The following is an 18,771-nucleotide window of genomic DNA, read 5'->3' on the forward strand; positions in this document are numbered from 1 at the left end:
TTTTATCACCTTTTTTATTTTAAAATATTTTATCCTGTTATTCATAGCACCCTACGCGAACATGACGTCATTGTCATGGCGGCTATCAAGAAGTAATGTGTTTTCGCGAGAAGTGAACTTGTACACCGAACTTGTATGTGGCCTTCCTTTTGCATCAATAAGATATCAATAAATTATTGAATAATCGGGGCACTTTGGGAAAAAAGACCTTAGACAATTTTTGAAAAATTGCGCCGTGATATTAACATATTTTGGCCGAAATTATATCGCTTCGCCACAAATTTGGGAATCTTCAAGGGTTTTAAAAACAACCTAAATAGAAATGCATTGAAATCTGATGTAATTTCGAAAAATAATTATAATGTTTAAACATATATTCAATAATATTTTAATGCATGAATGTAAAAACAATGTTACAAATAATACAACATTAACAGTAGTGTTTTAGCCAGGAATTAAAAAGGTCAGGGTGGGCCAAAAAAAGGGCAGGGTGGGCTAAAATAGGGGCATGGTGCTTTCTTAAATGGGAAAACAATGCGCACAATATTAGCTTTGTATTGTTGTAAAACGACCATGCACCTTATTAAAGCACATGCATGTTCATGCACACATTGTAGTAATATCCCTACAGAATACTAATAATTCTTTTTTCTTGTTCATTTTCACTTCAGACACTTTCTTTACCATCTCGGCTTGTTGTCACCAGGGCTCTCACAAGGCTGATTTTTTGGGGAAGTCACTTCTCCCACCAGTCAAATTAGGGAGAAGTGGGGAGACTTTAAGGAGACGAGATACTTATCTTTAAACCTGAGATAAATATTGTGCCATGCCACAAAACTTTAAATTCACATTTACTTTGACTGCTTTTACTAGATGGAATGTTAAAAAAGTGTTCTTGTTTAGCCTATCAAAAGTGTACTTGTCTAGAGTCTCCTTTTTACAATGTAAAGTTTACCTCCAAAAAAGTGTATAAAATAAAAACAAAGACATTTAAAAAAAATACCATTACAATAAATCAGAATGGCCTTATATATGAGCTGTTAAAAACATTTAAGTGCAGGGGCGAATCTTGTTTTGGAACGATCAGGATAGGGTACGAATGTCACATTCAGCTTTGCTGTTGTTTACTTGTCTTTGGTTAAATAAATTTTAATATGCTGACATTTTAAAACAAAATGACATTTAAAATCTCTATCCTTCATGAAAAACTCACTAATACTTAATAATAGAACTAGAAAATCGAAAAATGTTATGACAAAATGGCGGTGACTCGCCGAATCTTCTACTTTTAAACATCGTACAAATGACGAAAATACTGTAAGTAAACGCTATATAAAGCAAATAAAAAAGTTTTGAGATATCAAAACAAATTTTCATTACGAACATTCAACACAAAAATTATCAAATATTGGTCATGAAGTCAAGTATTTGATTTTCTTAGCGCCACCGTCTGTTTTTCAATGACCGTCTGCTTCAAACGAAACACTGTTCTAAAAAGTGTGCCTTGTTTTTACACTGCAAGTATCAATTGTTTACTAATACTTGACAACATTTTTCATCCTTTCTTCGCGTTTTCTATCGCAATTTAACAAACTTTTAATCATTTGACCAGTGTCTTCTCTGATTGGTTAAAATGGGACGTTTCGATAATTGGATGATAGACGACCCAATTGTGTGATTAGGAGGTTACTGATCATAAATTGCTAAATTTATTAAATTTGTAACAACATCGGCATCAAAGATCAACATTTAGAGGTACAACTTCGATGTCTCAGACAAGGAATAATGTGTCATAATGAACATCAATTAGCACCCTGATTATAAGCTGAACTACTGTTAATCAGACCCGCGGTGATGACGGTCATGTGCCTTAGAACGCACTGATCTGTGACAGATTAGGAAACGGCGACATTGACCAATGAAATACTTTTAGGGCGTAACTTTGTGATAAACAACGATCTGAATGGCCAGAAGGGCGCAAGGGGGCGGGAAAAATATGACAGGGCGTGTAAAAAGGGGCAACGGGGCGGGGTCAAAAAAGGGCAGGGCGGGCCTCCCTTCCACTCCGCTTTAGCTAAAACACTAATTAACAGGTTTACATAGAATTTGAGACAAATAATTTTATATAAATATCAAACATGCAAACATATATACCTGGATATACATGTTTGTTTTTTTTCAAATTGTTTAGGACACTCTGTAATTTTTACAAGTCGCCAATTTGTTGGGATATGTGATCCCGATGCCCACTGTCAGAACAAATTCTGTGTGCAATTAATGCTGTCTATAAAACCACAAACAATGGACTTTTAGTGACAGAGTTCACATCGTGAAGATGTGTGACAGAATTCTTCGGTCATACTATAATCAAATCTTCAGAACCGGCCTGTTATATTTTGTCTCAATTTCATCTAAAATAATGACATTATTTATTGATCATTCATAAAATTTATAGCTGACTATCTTACCAGATAATTATTAAAATACCAAAACCTGCCATTATCGAACGAAGACTGGCACTGTTCCCGAGACCCTATTTAGTACATTCAAGGCAGTGCGCGTATGCTATGATGTATATGAGATTTGTAATTTATTGGTATAGCAGATTTTTGTATTTATTTTTTATTTGGGAAAAAATAAATAAAATAATCACATTTCAAACTGTTCTATAATTTATTTGGTAAAACAGCCGATTCCTTTAACAATTAGCTGTGCTTATCTTCAAATCTTGTTAGTATCAAAGTAATCCAAGAACACTCTGTCTGCAGTACCAGTACGGTACTGCACACAGAGTGTTCTTGGATTACTTCTGAATGGAAATGGGTCTGCTAGTCAGTAGTTGGATATGTGGGAGATATAGAAAATGCTTTGATAATTCAATGAACACAGTCAACTAAGTGATACTTTTGGATCAGCAAGCTCTAATTCTTATGTTATTACTTATTGATCGTAATAATGGAATATCCTTGATAACAATTTTATTGGTACCAAAACAAACATTATGTTTGATTTTATAGCATAATTAGATGATTTAAAATTGTATTGACTACCATTGTGACATATATCTGTGGCTCTAGTTGTTCTGATAATCAACTATAATAAAAACACAATGTAAAGGTCAACATAATCATCTATTTAAAGTGCTTTTTTCATACTTGTCCTTCCATGATTTTAGAATTTTGCTGTCACATTTCTCTAAATTCTTTCTAAACAGAAACTATCCCCCAACTTTAAAGTTGACAAGACACCAGATGGTCCCATTATCGGCAAATATAACTTATTTCCTCAAAACAAGCCTAGAATTGTTGATATGAGCTAGTATGATGCCTTTAATACATCATTTAACATGATTGAAGAATATTTTGTCGATGTCTTAGCTGAGTGCATAATGGTTTCCTAGTTTATAGTGTGTGTATTTAGCATGTGAAAGTCACATGATTTGTACTGATAGATATACTGACACTGTTTTTTAAATTCCTGGGTAGCCAGACCTAGTAATTTCGAAATTGGAACAAAACGCAAAAACTGCGAAAAACACATACATGTGCCATGAGCAAAGTGAAACATCAGTAAGTAAGATTCAATGTGTTCATGTACCTTTTTGTGATGATTTTTTTTTTCCTTCGATTGTATCATCTGGTGTCTAGTCCCTTTAATGTGCTGCTAATTTAAAAAACCAATGCTATACGAATTACATACAGAACTGTAGAACACAAATTAATGAATTTATGTGAATTGTGTTTTTGTTTTTTTTATGCATTGTGTACGCACAAGATTCATCCTCATCATGTCATTAAACACAAGAAAAATTGCCCTTTATTAGAAAAAATATCTATGTATGTCTAGAGCCTTTTATATGCAACTAATTGACAGAAACTAATGAAACATATGTGAAGTCTGTAAATAACTATAGTGTGGTGGTGCATGTACATGATTCATCTTAATCGGGTCAGTATCACATGACTTGCCCTTGAAGTAATGAGTAAACAGTTAAAATTTGAGCCAGAGCTTTAACTTTTAGAGCAATTAATACTTCGGCGGGGAATATCAATTCCCCAATTTGTTTGCTGATTTTAAATAAATCTTTTCTGATCTTATTTGTGTATATTGATATACTCTTATGAATGCAAAAACATTTGATCAGTTGATTAAAACCTATGTAATAAAGGTAATTATTGTTGATTACCATACAGTGGTCAGAATAATCACAAGCCAGCAAGCCCATGTTCATTATTTCAGGATGATTCTTGAATGTTAAATCTGCATTGTCTTGAAGAAGACCCTCATCATGTCGACCAGCAATTTAACATGGAGTATTCAGGAAAAGGAGCGAATGTGTAAACTGTTAGAACTGTAAGTTAAAACTGATAATGTTGGCATATATAGGAAAAATGTTGCTTTCTGTTGTATAAAAGTTTTATTCAAATTCATGATAAATCAATAAATTATCAATGATTTCTTTAAAATTTCCTTTTTTATAAATTTTCCAGCTATGGTTATAACTTAAGTGTGCAACACATTACTGAATACATTGTTTAAGCATAAACTATTGTTAATAGATTGTTCATGTGGATATTTAAGATGTTTGTATTTCAGCTACCCGTACAATGCCGTTCCTATTCTCGCCAAAAAAATTGGAACAAAGTCAGAGGAAGAGGTTATTATAAATTTATTTTTCTAAAAATCTATGATAATTAATATAGAGTAATAATGTTGTATTGTCTTTCTTAATGTATTTATGCCCCCAAAAGAGGGCATATTAAAATCGCACTTAGCGACAACCATCATGGGGGCCAGCATATGTTTAAAGTTTATGTTTGCCCTTCTTGAATATAGGCATAATAGTAATTGCATAATCCATTGAACTGAATCACTTACTGTGACAGCTCTTGTTTAGTTAAGGAGAGAAAGTTGTATGTTTGTAAAGTACTATTTAGGCTACACAACATAGTCATTGGATCTTAAAGGGACTCTCTCACATATTTAAGGTTGGCATATATTTTTTAAAGATTTTTTGATGTACAACTATTTAATTTACTTTTAAGAACAATCACCAACCATCAATTTATTTGAGCTTAATTTTTTCAATAGGCTTACCGTTACTTTTTCTTTTTCAACAATATTAAGCATTTTCTGTCACATTTTTCAATAACTACCTAATAATATTAGAACTCTTTGATGATGCTTGTTCATTGTAACAATGTTGTTTTTTTACATTTCACACATAACATTATTTTGTATGTCTGAATATATAAAACATGAACAGTCCCTTTAAATAACTTTACATCCTCCAGTATTTCATAAGGTTCAATCTTTTGACACTGAAACACTTAAGCTACAGAGATAGACCTATATGTAATGATATATCTGTATGAACAATTCAGCTCATTGCTTTAGCTTAGGAGTTATACTTCAAAACAGAGTTATACTTCAAAACATGTATAGGCTTTTGTGTGCCTTGAGACAAGAAGATACATTTCCCTTTGATGGGCACTCAGCTGGACAAGTTACCAACATAATATCAATTCACCATCTTTTAAAAACAAAAATGCATTTGTGAAATATTGCATGATTACTGAACATATGATGTGTAAACCGATAGGTGGAGGAGTATATTCAGAAGATGATCAACAGCATTATTAGAAATGAGGAATCATACAAGACTAAAAAAGGTAAGTTGGACCACTGGAAGGTTTAATTGGTATTTTTTTCTTGTCTTCTTTTCAAAATAAAATAGTCTGCCACTCTGGGTTTTGTTTTAACCTTGATGGTGTAGTCTGGGTATTGTTATAACCTTGATGGTGTAGTCTGGGTATTGTTATAACCTTGGTGGTGTTGTCTGGGTATTGTTATAACCTTGGTGGTGTTGTCAAATCTGAAAACAATTTACAATTTGTCTGATTTTCATTTTAAGTAGATATAACTTTGAAAACTACATGCTCTTGCAGTGTATGTGTGTGATACTTTCTTGTCTTCAAGGAGATATTATATATGAGCCTACTTGCAGTTGCTCTACACCGTGCACCACTTGAGGAGTGGGCGGACATATCGTCAGATCTGGTCAGCTTTGAACATACAGACTTCTCACAGAACCTGGCTAAGGTGAAGGACTTTGTTGGAAAAACATAAACCATATACTTATGAAATAAGAAGGCTTATAGAACCTTTTGTCTGTCCATGGTTTTTCAATCTAAATTTTTTTTTGTACACATGGCCTATGGAACAGGCGCTGACCCTACCATTTTTATAGTCAATTTGAAAAAATAAATAAAAAATTAAAATATACATCTTTTTTAATTGCTTTTCAATATGTAATTTAAAACCTTGAATGCTTATACAGAAGATAACTTTAACACCATTCTCTATATAAAGCCTTAAAAAAAAGAAAAAAGCCTACCTACCCTACCTATTTTTAGCTCGACCATTCGAAGAATAGGTGGGCTATACTACTCGCCCCGGCGTCGGCATCCGGTTAAAGTTATAGGGCAAGTTGGGATTTTCACTTATAAGTCCAATACCGTTCATTCAATTGACTTCATACTTCACACAGTTGTTCAGGGCCATCACATGATGAGGTTAGATAACTCCATATTATTCTTTACACAGATTATGGCCCATGATTGACTATGGAACTTAGGTTAAAGTTTTAGGGCAGGTTGGGATATTTATTAATTACTTCTATACCCTTTATTCAATTGACTTAATTCTTCACACAGTTGTTCAGGACCATCACATAATGAGGTTACATAATTTTTTTTTTTTTTTTTTTAAAGGCATATTTGTATATTCTTAACCACATTTTCATAATGGGAAATCAAGTTATTTGAATGACTTGCATCATTGTTGGTGCAGGCTGGTGGGAGGGCAACATCAAAGTCACCTTATGTATCGAATAATTTTAGTTAGGTTTGACATAAAGAGACCAAACTTGGTAATATTACATCGTTATTGTATTCACTTCTAAGTCTCTTTTTGAAAAGGATGTTACCCTAACCAAACAATTTATTTTTTTAGGCCTAATTAAGATTTTAAAGCATAACCCTTATTTCTGTACTTGTAAATAAAATACAATCTTAACTTTTGTAAAAGGATAGCAAGTTCAAACTTTGACCTTAAAACAGTTTTGCTTGGTTTTTACCTTCAGACAAATGAAAATTTTAATCATGGCCTTAAGCTTTGAACATAAAATAATATTTGAATAAAGTGAATAAGACCACAATACAACAATATTTATCTTTAACACAAATGTTCTGTACTAATGTTTTGTTTATTTATTATGCCCTCCTTTGAAGAAGAGGGGTATATTGCTTTGCACATCTTGTCGTCCGTCCGTCCGTCGTAGACCAAAGCTTGTCCGAGTGATAACTCAACAATTCCTGGACCTATTGTCAGTAAACTTGACATGAAGGTTAAGCATGACCAGTAGATGACCCCTATTGATTTTAAAGGTCAAGGTCACAGTGACCTTTAATGGTAAAAGGATTTTAAAGCTTGTCCGAGTGATAACCCAACAATGCCTAGACCTATGGTCATCAAACTTGATATGGAAGTTGGGCTTGACCAATAGATGACCCCTATTGATTGTAGGGCTCATCAGATCAAAGGTCAAGGTCACAGTGACCTTAAATGATTAAAGATTGTACGAGTGATAACTCGACAATGCCTGCACTCATGTCCCACAAAACTCACTTGGAGGTTGAGCCAATGTTAAACTTAACATTTAGGTGTTGGTTGACCAGTTGATGACTCCTGATTTTGAGGTCAAAGGTCATGGTTAAAACTCATACTCAATATTTCTCCATATTTTCTTATTCTCTGCTGCTAAGGGGATACATTTTTATCTGCAAATATCAGTCATCATCTGATCATGATTAAAAACTGTACCTACTGTCCTCACACTTTGAATGGGCATTATCATAAAACTGCCTCAAAGGCATCCAATGTCAGTGACAAATCAGCTGTCATTTGAGTCCATGTATATTTCATTCAATTGTCCAAATAATCCTGACAATATGGCACTCAGGAGGGCATAATGTTTGACAAACATCTGGTGTATAAACCTCATTTTGTAAACTTTTTAAGAGGAGAGTGGTCTAGTGGTACATTTGGTCCACCTCCCAACAGGGGAGCTTTCTCATGGCCCTTTAAAAAGAACACCAATACTGACGGCTCACTAATGTGATCAAGACTCCTCTTAAGAGTGATTTTGTTCTTAGGAATTATTTTCAACTTTCTCAACGCAGAAAGTCTTTGAGCATGTTTCTGTACGCTTTCAGCATTTGTCACATAAAAGAATATGTTTAAACTAAATTAAACTCTACAGGTGTTTAATGTGATTGCTCTGTATGAAGACCAGAAAGATGAGAAGGTCAACTACCGGGCCATCTACCGATTCCTGTCCCAGTGTATGCAGATGGGGCGCCAAGATGATTTGGAATCCCTCGGCCCCATTGGTTGGTATTAAAATAATTGAGGCTACAGAGTCTTAAGACCATGGATGTTCCTGCTCTATGATATTTCTTTCATTGATACCTCCTGGCCACATGTTGAATTCTCAGATGATATACACAGACTAAAGGAGCAAAGACCTATGACTAGATAGCAAAAACTCACTTTCAACACTGATGACAATGGTTCAGTTTCAGCATTAACTTTATTTAGAAAAAATAACTTGATATATTTTAATTTTGTTTATCAATTGTGAGTGAAATGTTTGTATTGTAAATATTTGGTAAAAGAACAATTAAACAAAAGTATGCCTTTCCTTATATATTTCATTGTACACAGAGTGCTCTATTCTGGTGGATCTGATGCACAGTTTGATGGATGTTCTGAGCCAGCACGATGTCTACGTCCAGGCAAACATACTCAAGTGGAAACACATGCTTCTCGAGTATCGAGACAGTTATTGTAACCCGGACCCTCGCCTGCTCAGAATGGCCTCAGAAAACGGTAATAACTAACTCTGGCCTGCTCAGAATGGCCTCAGAAAACGGTAATGACTAAACCTGACTCTGGCCTGCTCAGAATGGCCTCAGAAAACAGTAATAACTAAACCTGACTCTGGCCTGCTCAGAATGGCCTCAGAAAACGGTAATAACTAAACCTGACTCTGGCCTGCTCAGAATGGCCTCAGAAAACAGTAATAACTAACCCTGACTCTGGCCTGCTCAGAATGGCCTCAAATAACAGTAATAACTAACCCTGACTCTGGCCTGCTCAGAATGGCCTCAAATAACAGTAATAACTAACCCTGACTCTGGCCTGCTCATAATGGCCTCAAATAACAGTAATAAGTAACCCTGACCCTTGCCGGCTCAGAATGGCTTCAGAAAATGGTAATAACTAACCCCGACACTCGCCTGCTCTGAATGGCCTCAAAAAAATGGTAATAACTAACCCTGACTCTGGCCTGCTCATAATGGCCTCAAAAAACAGTAATAACTAACCCTGACCCTTGCCTGCTCAGAATGGCCTCAGAAAATGGTAATAACTACCGTAACCCTGACACTCGCCTGCTCAGAAAACGGTAATAACTAACCCTGATACATGCCTGCTCAGAATGGCCTCAAAAAATGGTAATACTTAACCCTGACCCTTGCCTGCTCAGAATGGCCTCAGAAAACAGTAATAACTAATCCTGACCCTCGCTTGCTCAGAAAGGCCTCAGAAAACAGTAATTACTAACCCTGACCCTCGTCTGCTCAGAAAGGCCTCAGAAACTGTAATAACTAACCCGGACCCTCGCCTGCTCAGAATGGCCTCAGAAACTGTAATAACTAACCCGGACCCTCGCCTGCTCAGAATGGCCTCAGAAACGGTAATAACTAACCCGGATCCTCGCCTGCTCAGAATGGCCTCAGAAAATGGTAATAACTAACCCTGGCCTCAGAAACGGTAATACTTAACCCTGACCCATGCCTGCTCAGAATGGCCTCAGAAAACGGTAATAACTAACTCTGACACTGGCCTGCTCAAAATGGCCTCAGAAACAGAAATACTTAACCCTGACCCATGCCTGCTCAGAATGGCCTCAGAAACAGTAATACTTAACCCTGACCCATGCCTGCTCAGAAAACAGTAATAACTAACTCTGACACTGGCCTGCTCAAAAAGGCCTCAGAAAAAGGTAATAACTAACCTTGGCCCTCCCATGCTCAGAATGGCCTCAGAAAACAGTTAATTCGACCATTTCTTTTTACAAATGGTAAAGTGTAATGGACAGGTTTTTGGAAAGATTAAAATCTGTCTGCTTTACATTTATATTTACATGTACGTACATGTGACACATGCTATACACGTTCAAGTTGTGACACATGCAATACACGTACATGTTGTGACACATGCAATACACTTACAGGTTGTGACACATGCAAAACACATACAGGTTGTGACCCATGCAATACTCGTACAGGTTGTGACGCATGCAATACACGTACAGGTTGTGACACATGCAATACACGTACAGGTTGTGACACCTGCAATACACTTACAGGTTGTGACACATGCAATACACGTACAGGTTGTAACACATGCAATACACGTACAGGTTGTGACGCATGCAATACACATACAGGTTGTGACGCATGCAAAACACATACAGGTTGTGACACATGCAATACACGTACAGGTTGTGACGCATGCAATACTCGGACAGGTTGTGACGCATGCAATACACGCACAGGTTGTGACACATGCAAAACACATACAGGTTGTGACGCATGCAATACTCGTACAGGTTGTGACGCATGCAATACTCGTACAGGTTGTGACACATGCAATACTTGTACAGGTTGTGACACAAGCAATACACATACATGTTGTGACACATGGTGACACAAGCAATACACATTCAGGTTGTGACACATGGTGACACATGCAATACACATTCAGGTTGTGACACATTGTGACACAAGCAATACACATTCAGGTTGTGACACATGGTGACACAAGCAATACACATACAGGTTGTGAAACATGCAATACACATTCAGGTTGTGACACAGGTTCAGTTGGGACACATGGTGACACAAGCAATACACATTCAGGTTGTGACACATGCTGACACATGCAATACACATTCAGGTTGTGACACATGGTGACACATGCAATACACATTCAGGTTGTGACACATGGTGACACAAGCAATACACATTCAGGTTGTGACACATGCAATACACATTCAGGTTGTGACACATTGTGACACAAGCAATACACATTCAGGTTGTGACACATGGTGACACAAGCAATACACATACAGGTTGTGAAACATGCAATACACATTCAGGTTGTGACACATGGTGACACAAGCAATACACATACAGGTTCAGTTGGGACACATGGTGACACATGCAATAAACATTCAGGTTGTGACACATGGTGACACATGCAATACACATACAGGTTGTGACACATGGTGACACAAGCAATACAGGTTCAGTTGGGACACATGGTGACACATGCAATAAACATTCAGGTTGTGACACATGGTGACACAAGCAATACACATTCAGGTTGTGACACATGCAATAAACATTCAGGTTGTGACACATGGTGACACAAGCAATACACATTCAGGTTGTGACACATGGTGACACATGCAATAACCATTCAGGTTGTGACACATAGAGACACAAGCAATACACATACAGGTTCAGTTGGGACACATGGTGACACATGCAATACACATTCAGGTTGTGACACATGCTGACACATGCAATACACATTCAGGTTGTGACACATGGCGACACAAGCAATACACATTCAGGTTGTGACACATGGTGACACAAGCAATACACATTCAGGTTGTGACACATGGTGACACAAGCAATACACATTCAGGTTGTGACACATGGTGACACAAGCAATACACATTCAGGTTGTGACACATGGTGACACAAGCAATACACATTCAGGCTGTGTCATATGGTGACACATGCAATTACATACATGTAGTGTCACATGGTGAAACATTCAATAACATACATGTAGTGTCACATGGTGAAACATACAATAACATACATGTAGTGTCACATGGTGAAACAAACAATAACATACATGTAGTGTCACATGGTGAAACATGCAATAACATACATGTAGTGTCACATGCAATAACATACATGTAGTGACACATGGTGAAACATGCAATAACATACATGTAGTGTCACATGCAATAACATACATGTAGTGTCACATGGTGTCACATGCAATAACATACATGAAGTGTCACATGGTGTCACATGCAATAACATACATGTAGTGTCACATGCAATAGCATACATGTAGTGTCACATGGTGTCTCATGCAATAACATACATGTAGTGTCACATGGTGAAACATGCAATAACATACATGTAGTGTCACATGGTGTCACATGCAATAACATACATGTAGTGTCACATGGTGAAACATGCAATAACATACATGTAGTGTCACATGCAATAGCATACATGTAGTGACACATGGTGAAACATGCAATAACATACATGTAGTGTCACATGCAATAACATACATGTAGTGTCACATGGTGTCACATGCAATAACATACATGAAGTGTCACATGGTGTCACATGCAATAACATACATGTAGTGTCACATGCAATAGCATACATGTAGTGTCACATGGTGTCTCATGCAATAACAAACATGTAGTGTCACATGGTGAAACATGCAATAACATACATGTAGTGTCACATGGTGTCACATGCAATAACATACATGTAGTGTCACATGGTGAAACATGCAATAACATACATGTAGTGTCACATGCAATAGCATACATGTAGTGTCACATGGTGTCACATGCAATAACATACATGAAGTGTCACATGGTGTCACATGCAATAACATACATGTAGTGTCACATGCAATAGCATACATGTAGTGTCACATGGTGTCTCATGCAATAACATACATGTAGTGTCACATGGTGAAACATGCAATAACATACATGTAGTGTCACATGGTGTCACATGCAATAACATACATGTAGTGTCACATGGTGAAACATGCAATAACATACATGTAGTGTCACATGCAATAGCATACATGTAGTGACACATGGTGAAACATGCAATAACATACATGTAGTGTCACATGCAATAACATACATGTAGTGTCACATGGTGTCACATGCAATAACATACATGAAGTGTCACATGGTGTCACATGCAATAACATACATGTAGTGTCACATGCAATAGCATACATGTAGTGTCACATGGTGTCTCATGCAATAACAAACATGTAGTGTCACATGGTGAAACATGCAATAACATACATGTAGTGTCACATGGTGTCACATGCAATAACATACATGTAGTGTCACATGGTGAAACATGCAATAACATACATGTAGTGTCACATGCAATAGCATACATGTAGTGTCACATGGTGTCTCATGCAATAACATACATGTAGTGTCACATGGTGAAACATGCAATAACATACATGTAGTGTCACATGGTGAAAAATGCAATAACATACATGTAGTGTCACATGGTGAAACATGCAATAACATACATGTAGTGTCACATGCAATAACATACATGTAGTGTCACATACAGTAACATACATGTAGTTTCACATGGTGTCACATGCAATAACATACATGTAGTGTCACATGGTGACACCTGCAATTACATACCTGTAGTGTCACATGCAATAACATACATGTAGTATCACATGGTGAAACATGCAATAACATACATGTAGTGTCACATGGTGAAACATGCAATAACATACATGTAGTGTCACATGCAATAACATACATGTAGTGTCACATACAGTAACATACATGTAGTTTCACATGGTGTCACATGCAATAACATACATGTAGTGTCACATGGTGACACCTGCAATTACATACCTGTAGTGTCACATGCAATAACATACATGTAGTATCACATGGTGAAACATGCAATAACATACATGTAGTGTCACATGGTGAAACATGCAATAACATACATGTAGTGTCACATGCAATAACATACATGTAGTGTCACATGGTGTCACATGCAATAACATATATGTAGTGTCACATGGTGAAACATGCAATAACATACATGTAGTGTCACATGCAATAACATACATGTAGTGTCACATGGTGTCACATACAGTAACATACATGTAGTTTCACATGGTGTCACATGCAATAACATACATGTAATGTCACATGGCGAAACCTGCAATAACATACATGTAGTGTCACATGCAATAACATACATGTAGTGTCACATGGTGAAACATGCAATAACATACATGTAGTGTCACATGCAATAACATACATGTAGTGTCACATGGTGTCACATGCAATAACATACATGTAGTGTCACATGGTGAAACATGCAATAACATACATGTAGTGTCACATGGTGTCACATGCAATAACATACATGTAGTGTCACATGCAATAACATACATGTAGTGTCACATGGTGTCACATGCAATAACATACATGTAGTGTCACATGGTGAAACATGCAATAACATACATGTAGTGTCACATGCAATAACATACATGTAGTGACACATGGTGAAACATGCAATAACATACATGAAGTGTCACATGCAATTACATACATGTAGTGTCACATGCAATAACATACATGTAGTGTCACATGCAAAAACATACATGTAGTGTCACATGGTGTCACATGCAATAACATACATGTAGTGTCACATGGTGAAACATGCAATAACATACATGTAGTGTCACATGGTGAAACATGCAATAACATACATGTAGTGTCACATGGTGAAACATGCAATAACATACATGTAGTGTCACATATGATGTTAAGACCCATGATGACACATACAATACATGTACATGTATTATAAAAAGAAGTAAAGTTTTAAATGTAATAGCTTAACTCTGTCTCCTTAGCTTATGTTATGAATACATTCAAGGGCAAACTGTTATACATGTACACATGTACATGTCACAAGTCAGCCCATTGATATTAACCATGACCATGACTGTTAGGTAAAACTTATTTTACAACAATTGTGAATATTTTTTTTTATATTTTTACTAAGCTAAGTCACTCTCTTTGGCACAATCTTGCTAGACAGTGTGTGTTGTTGGGTAATCAGCAGCCCCTTGAAAGTTAAAATGAATCAGACAATCCTACAATGCATTTATTCTTTTTGGCAGCTTTCTTACAAACCTGTGATCTTTTATATTTTTATTGTTTCAGATTTTGACGATTTCATTGATGGGCTGTTTGATGAACATGGACAGTTTCGTAGTAAGTTATTGCCATTACTTTTTTGGACAGGCAAATTAATGCACATTCTTTACGTCTCAATATAACATATTATAGTGGTTATATTTCATTAAACCCATCTTAAACATGAGTAACTTAATGAAACTTCGTCAGAATATGTTTGAGCATGATATTTAAACCAGTGTAAATATGGGTCATCTTTGGTAAAAAACTAGTGTCAGCAGGGATCATCTCGGGTCAAAAACTAGGTCACAAGGTCAATATTAATACAAAATTTTATGTTAAAGTTTCTTGAAATGTGTATGTGTGCGTGCGTGTGTGCGTGTGTGGGAGCGAGTGTTTGTGCGTGTGCATGTGTGAGAGCATTATTGTTTCTGAATATATGTATTTCCTATCAACATAAATAGATATGTTGTATATGTTGAGAATTTAAAACTGTACTGATATATGTATCTATGGGAAAAATAAATGAGAAAAAAAAAAGGATTACTGAAAGGTAATCCGAAATGACAAAAAAAAGAGTTTCTTTCTTTCAGTTCCATTCATATGGAATAAAAGTTATTTTTTCTCAAATTCATTGCATAATAAATAAAACCGTATTTATCCAATCCGTCTGAATAATTATCTACATTGTATTTAAGAACAGTGTCAACATGGGTCATTTCAGATATAAAACACAACTCGGTCAAAATTAAAGACAAAATTTTGTGTTCAAGTTTCTTTGGGGAAAAATTAGGGTCTGTCGCGTTTACTAATCGAATATTTGATTGAAAGAATTACTGAATTTTTTTATCATCAATTTTGTACAAACATCATGCTGCAAAATCACATTTGTAATATTGAAATTTCTCGGTTCAAATTTAAATGCCAACTTTGCATTTTTGAAGAAAAATATATTTGAGGCATTTTCAAAAAAACACATCAAAACTATTATATGTGAAAAAACTAGAAATTCATTTTTAATCAGAAATACACCTATAAAATGTTGAAATTTTCGATCTAAGACTACTATATGTACTGGTACCAGGTTTTGTTCTAATGAAAGCTTTGTTTATCATATCTATGCTAATTTGAAGAACAGACTTCATGGGGAAGTAATGAATTAAAGAATCTCTATTATCTCATTTAGCATTTATGTCTGTGGTGATATGTTTTGTCTGTAAAAAGCATTATATTAACAACATCATACCAGATGTTTGAGCCCGGTCGAAATCATTGTCAAGCAAGACTAATTTTTAAAATGATTTGTATTCCGACACTTGGGCAAGCAGGGGCATTAATCACATTGTTGATAGCTCTAGTCATTTATGGCTTTGACAATTAATTGTTCAAAATTTATGCTGTTTGCAAATTGTATCAAATTTTGTAAATGTTTGTTTAACAAGATCGCAAACAAAATAAAAATATTGTAATCTTTTATCATGTTAGATTATATAGTGAATATTAATATTACATGTTATTATGTATAAGATGTTTTTTCCAGTGCAACCAGGATACATACCAGAACTCGGGAATGTTGCGCTTCGGCAAGCATTCAAATCCATGAAAGAAGGTGAAATATTTAAAAAAGCACCTTCCAAAGATGCTAGTGGCAAGCCCAAGACAACCGAAACATCCACTGGTGGGAGAAATGCACAGGAGAAAGGTGATATATTTAAGAAAGCACCTTCCAAAGATGCTAGTGACAAGACCAAGACAACTGAAACATCAACTACTGGGACATATGCACAGGAGAAAGGTGAAATATTTAAGAAAGCACCTTCCAAAGATGCTAGTGACAAGACCAAGACAACTGAAACATCAACTACGGGGACATATGCACAGGAGAAAGGTGAAATATTTAAGAAAGCACCTTCCAAAGATGCTAGTGACAAGACCAAGACAACTGAAACATCAACTACTGGGACATATGCACAGGAAAAAGGTGAAATGAATGAAACTGAAGCTGAGGAGGTCTCAAAAAGAGCTGGTGGCTGGAAAAGGAGGCATCCGTTGTCAAAAAAAGATGAAGAAAATGCTACAGTTGTTAGGGTTGGTTTGGCTAATCAGGATGTGACTAGCTCTTCCAAGAACCTGACCTACACCATGGAAAGGGAACAGATCAAGTCAAGATCATGTATACAGCCAAGAGATGCAAAACAAACCACAGAAAGTGTTAGGTCCGGTCAGAAATCATCGCAGTCACATGCCCAGGCATCTCGTACAATCTCTTCTACAATAGATTGCTCTGCTTCTAATCAAGCTCCACCAGTAGAGATAAATGATGAAGAAATTATCAAAGAAAAACATCAGCAACTTAATCAGCTATTCGCTAAATTCACCCCAAAAACGGCTAATATGGCACCAAGCATGGTGTCACTTTGTCCTGCTTCTGAAGTTAAAAAACATAAAGCTGGAGCCAAGAAAAGGTTCCCAAAACCTGAAGAATTGGAGACTCCAAAAACTGAGATTATTCTTGTAATGCCACCAAAAGGAGTACCGATTAAGAATTACACAGTACAGTCAAAGACTCGAAAGAAATTTGAAACAGTAATTGATGAGGAAGATTTGACCATATTAGAAGAAAAGGAGGAAAGAGAATATTATTATGAGGTAAAAACCTGTGAACTGGACCAATTCTATAATAAGAAAAGGAAAGTGGAACAGTCCCCTGCCGAAATTGTACCAGCTGTAAAAGCAAAAATAGACAACTTTAACCAGCAAGCTGATAGTAAAATAGCAGCAAAGAAAAGGCTTGATTTGGCTAGAAAACGTAAACTGGAAGCAGTAAAACGGGCAGTAAAGGATCGGCAAGCTCCTGTGAAGAAGTCTAAGACATATTCCCTTAACCCATTCTGCCTGCCTCTCATGTTGGTTGATTTGGATCAATGAACAGTGAACATTGTAAATTGTATTCCCAAAATGTCACAGTATTTTTATGTCACTTAGAAAAGACAATAATGTTTATGTCATACTTCTACAATGTCAGCGTTTTGAATATTGTACAGGTGCTATTTAATCATCATGCAACTTTGTTGAATATTAAAGGTACTTCATGGTCTTATTGTTGAATGCTTCGATAAAGGATTGATCACATTTTGTGTGTATTCTTGCTACATGAATGCTGAAGAGCGAGCTTACTAAATCCATGGTATTTGCCAAGATATGGGTTTCATTTTGGGAGATATTCGCAAGTGTCCCTACTGCATTAATACAGTAAGAACACATGAACAAATATGATCAATCTTAATAAATATTTTCAAATATAACATAATATAACAATATTCATCACAGTTGAAAATCAGTAAAATCTTGTGCAATGGAGTATTTATTGAATTAAAAGGACAATGTACTAGTACATGCTTGAATGTATAAACAAATAGCCGATAATATCATACATCATACGTCAAGTGAAGTCACATTAAACCAAAGTGTGATTTTGAAATAAACAATGAAATCACTAACTGTCGAGTGTTGCACAATATGAACCCCATTTTATTCCTACAGAAATGTCTAATGCAGATATATTGGCCATGGATTTGGGTTACATTTTAGTCATAGCT

General features: G+C 35.9%; 1 protein-coding gene across 1 annotated transcript; it reads left to right on the forward strand.

The window, feature by feature from the left end:
- The first annotated feature begins 54 nt into the window (after window positions 1-54).
- On the forward strand, window positions 55-18,672 carry LOC128235384 (uncharacterized). The gene is made up of 9 exons (XM_052950194.1): window positions 55-133; window positions 4,240-4,353; window positions 4,597-4,657; window positions 5,603-5,672; window positions 6,008-6,102; window positions 8,324-8,453; window positions 8,788-8,952; window positions 15,200-15,250; window positions 16,713-18,672. Exons 2-9 carry the CDS (start codon window positions 4,289-4,291, stop codon window positions 18,098-18,100), a joined length of 2,025 nt encoding a protein of 674 aa, XP_052806154.1. The 5' UTR covers window positions 55-133; window positions 4,240-4,288; the 3' UTR covers window positions 18,101-18,672.
- Window positions 18,673-18,771: the final 99 nt, after the last annotated feature.

Source organism: Mya arenaria, chromosome 5 (assembly GCF_026914265.1).
Source record: "Mya arenaria isolate MELC-2E11 chromosome 5, ASM2691426v1".
NCBI lineage: Eukaryota > Metazoa > Mollusca > Bivalvia > Myida > Myidae > Mya > Mya arenaria.

Excerpts from the sequence above, each read along its gene's own strand:
- LOC128235384 (XM_052950194.1), top strand. The coding sequence starts at position 4,289 with ATGTCGACCAGCAATTTAACATGGAGTATTCAGGAAAAGGAGCGAATG. Across the intron at positions 4,658-5,602 it reads GAACAAAGTCAGAGGAAGAG|GTGGAGGAGTATATTCAGAA; the intron begins GTTATTATAAAT and ends GTAAACCGATAG. Across the intron at positions 8,953-15,199 it reads CAGAATGGCCTCAGAAAACG|ATTTTGACGATTTCATTGAT; the intron begins GTAATAACTAAC and ends TTATTGTTTCAG.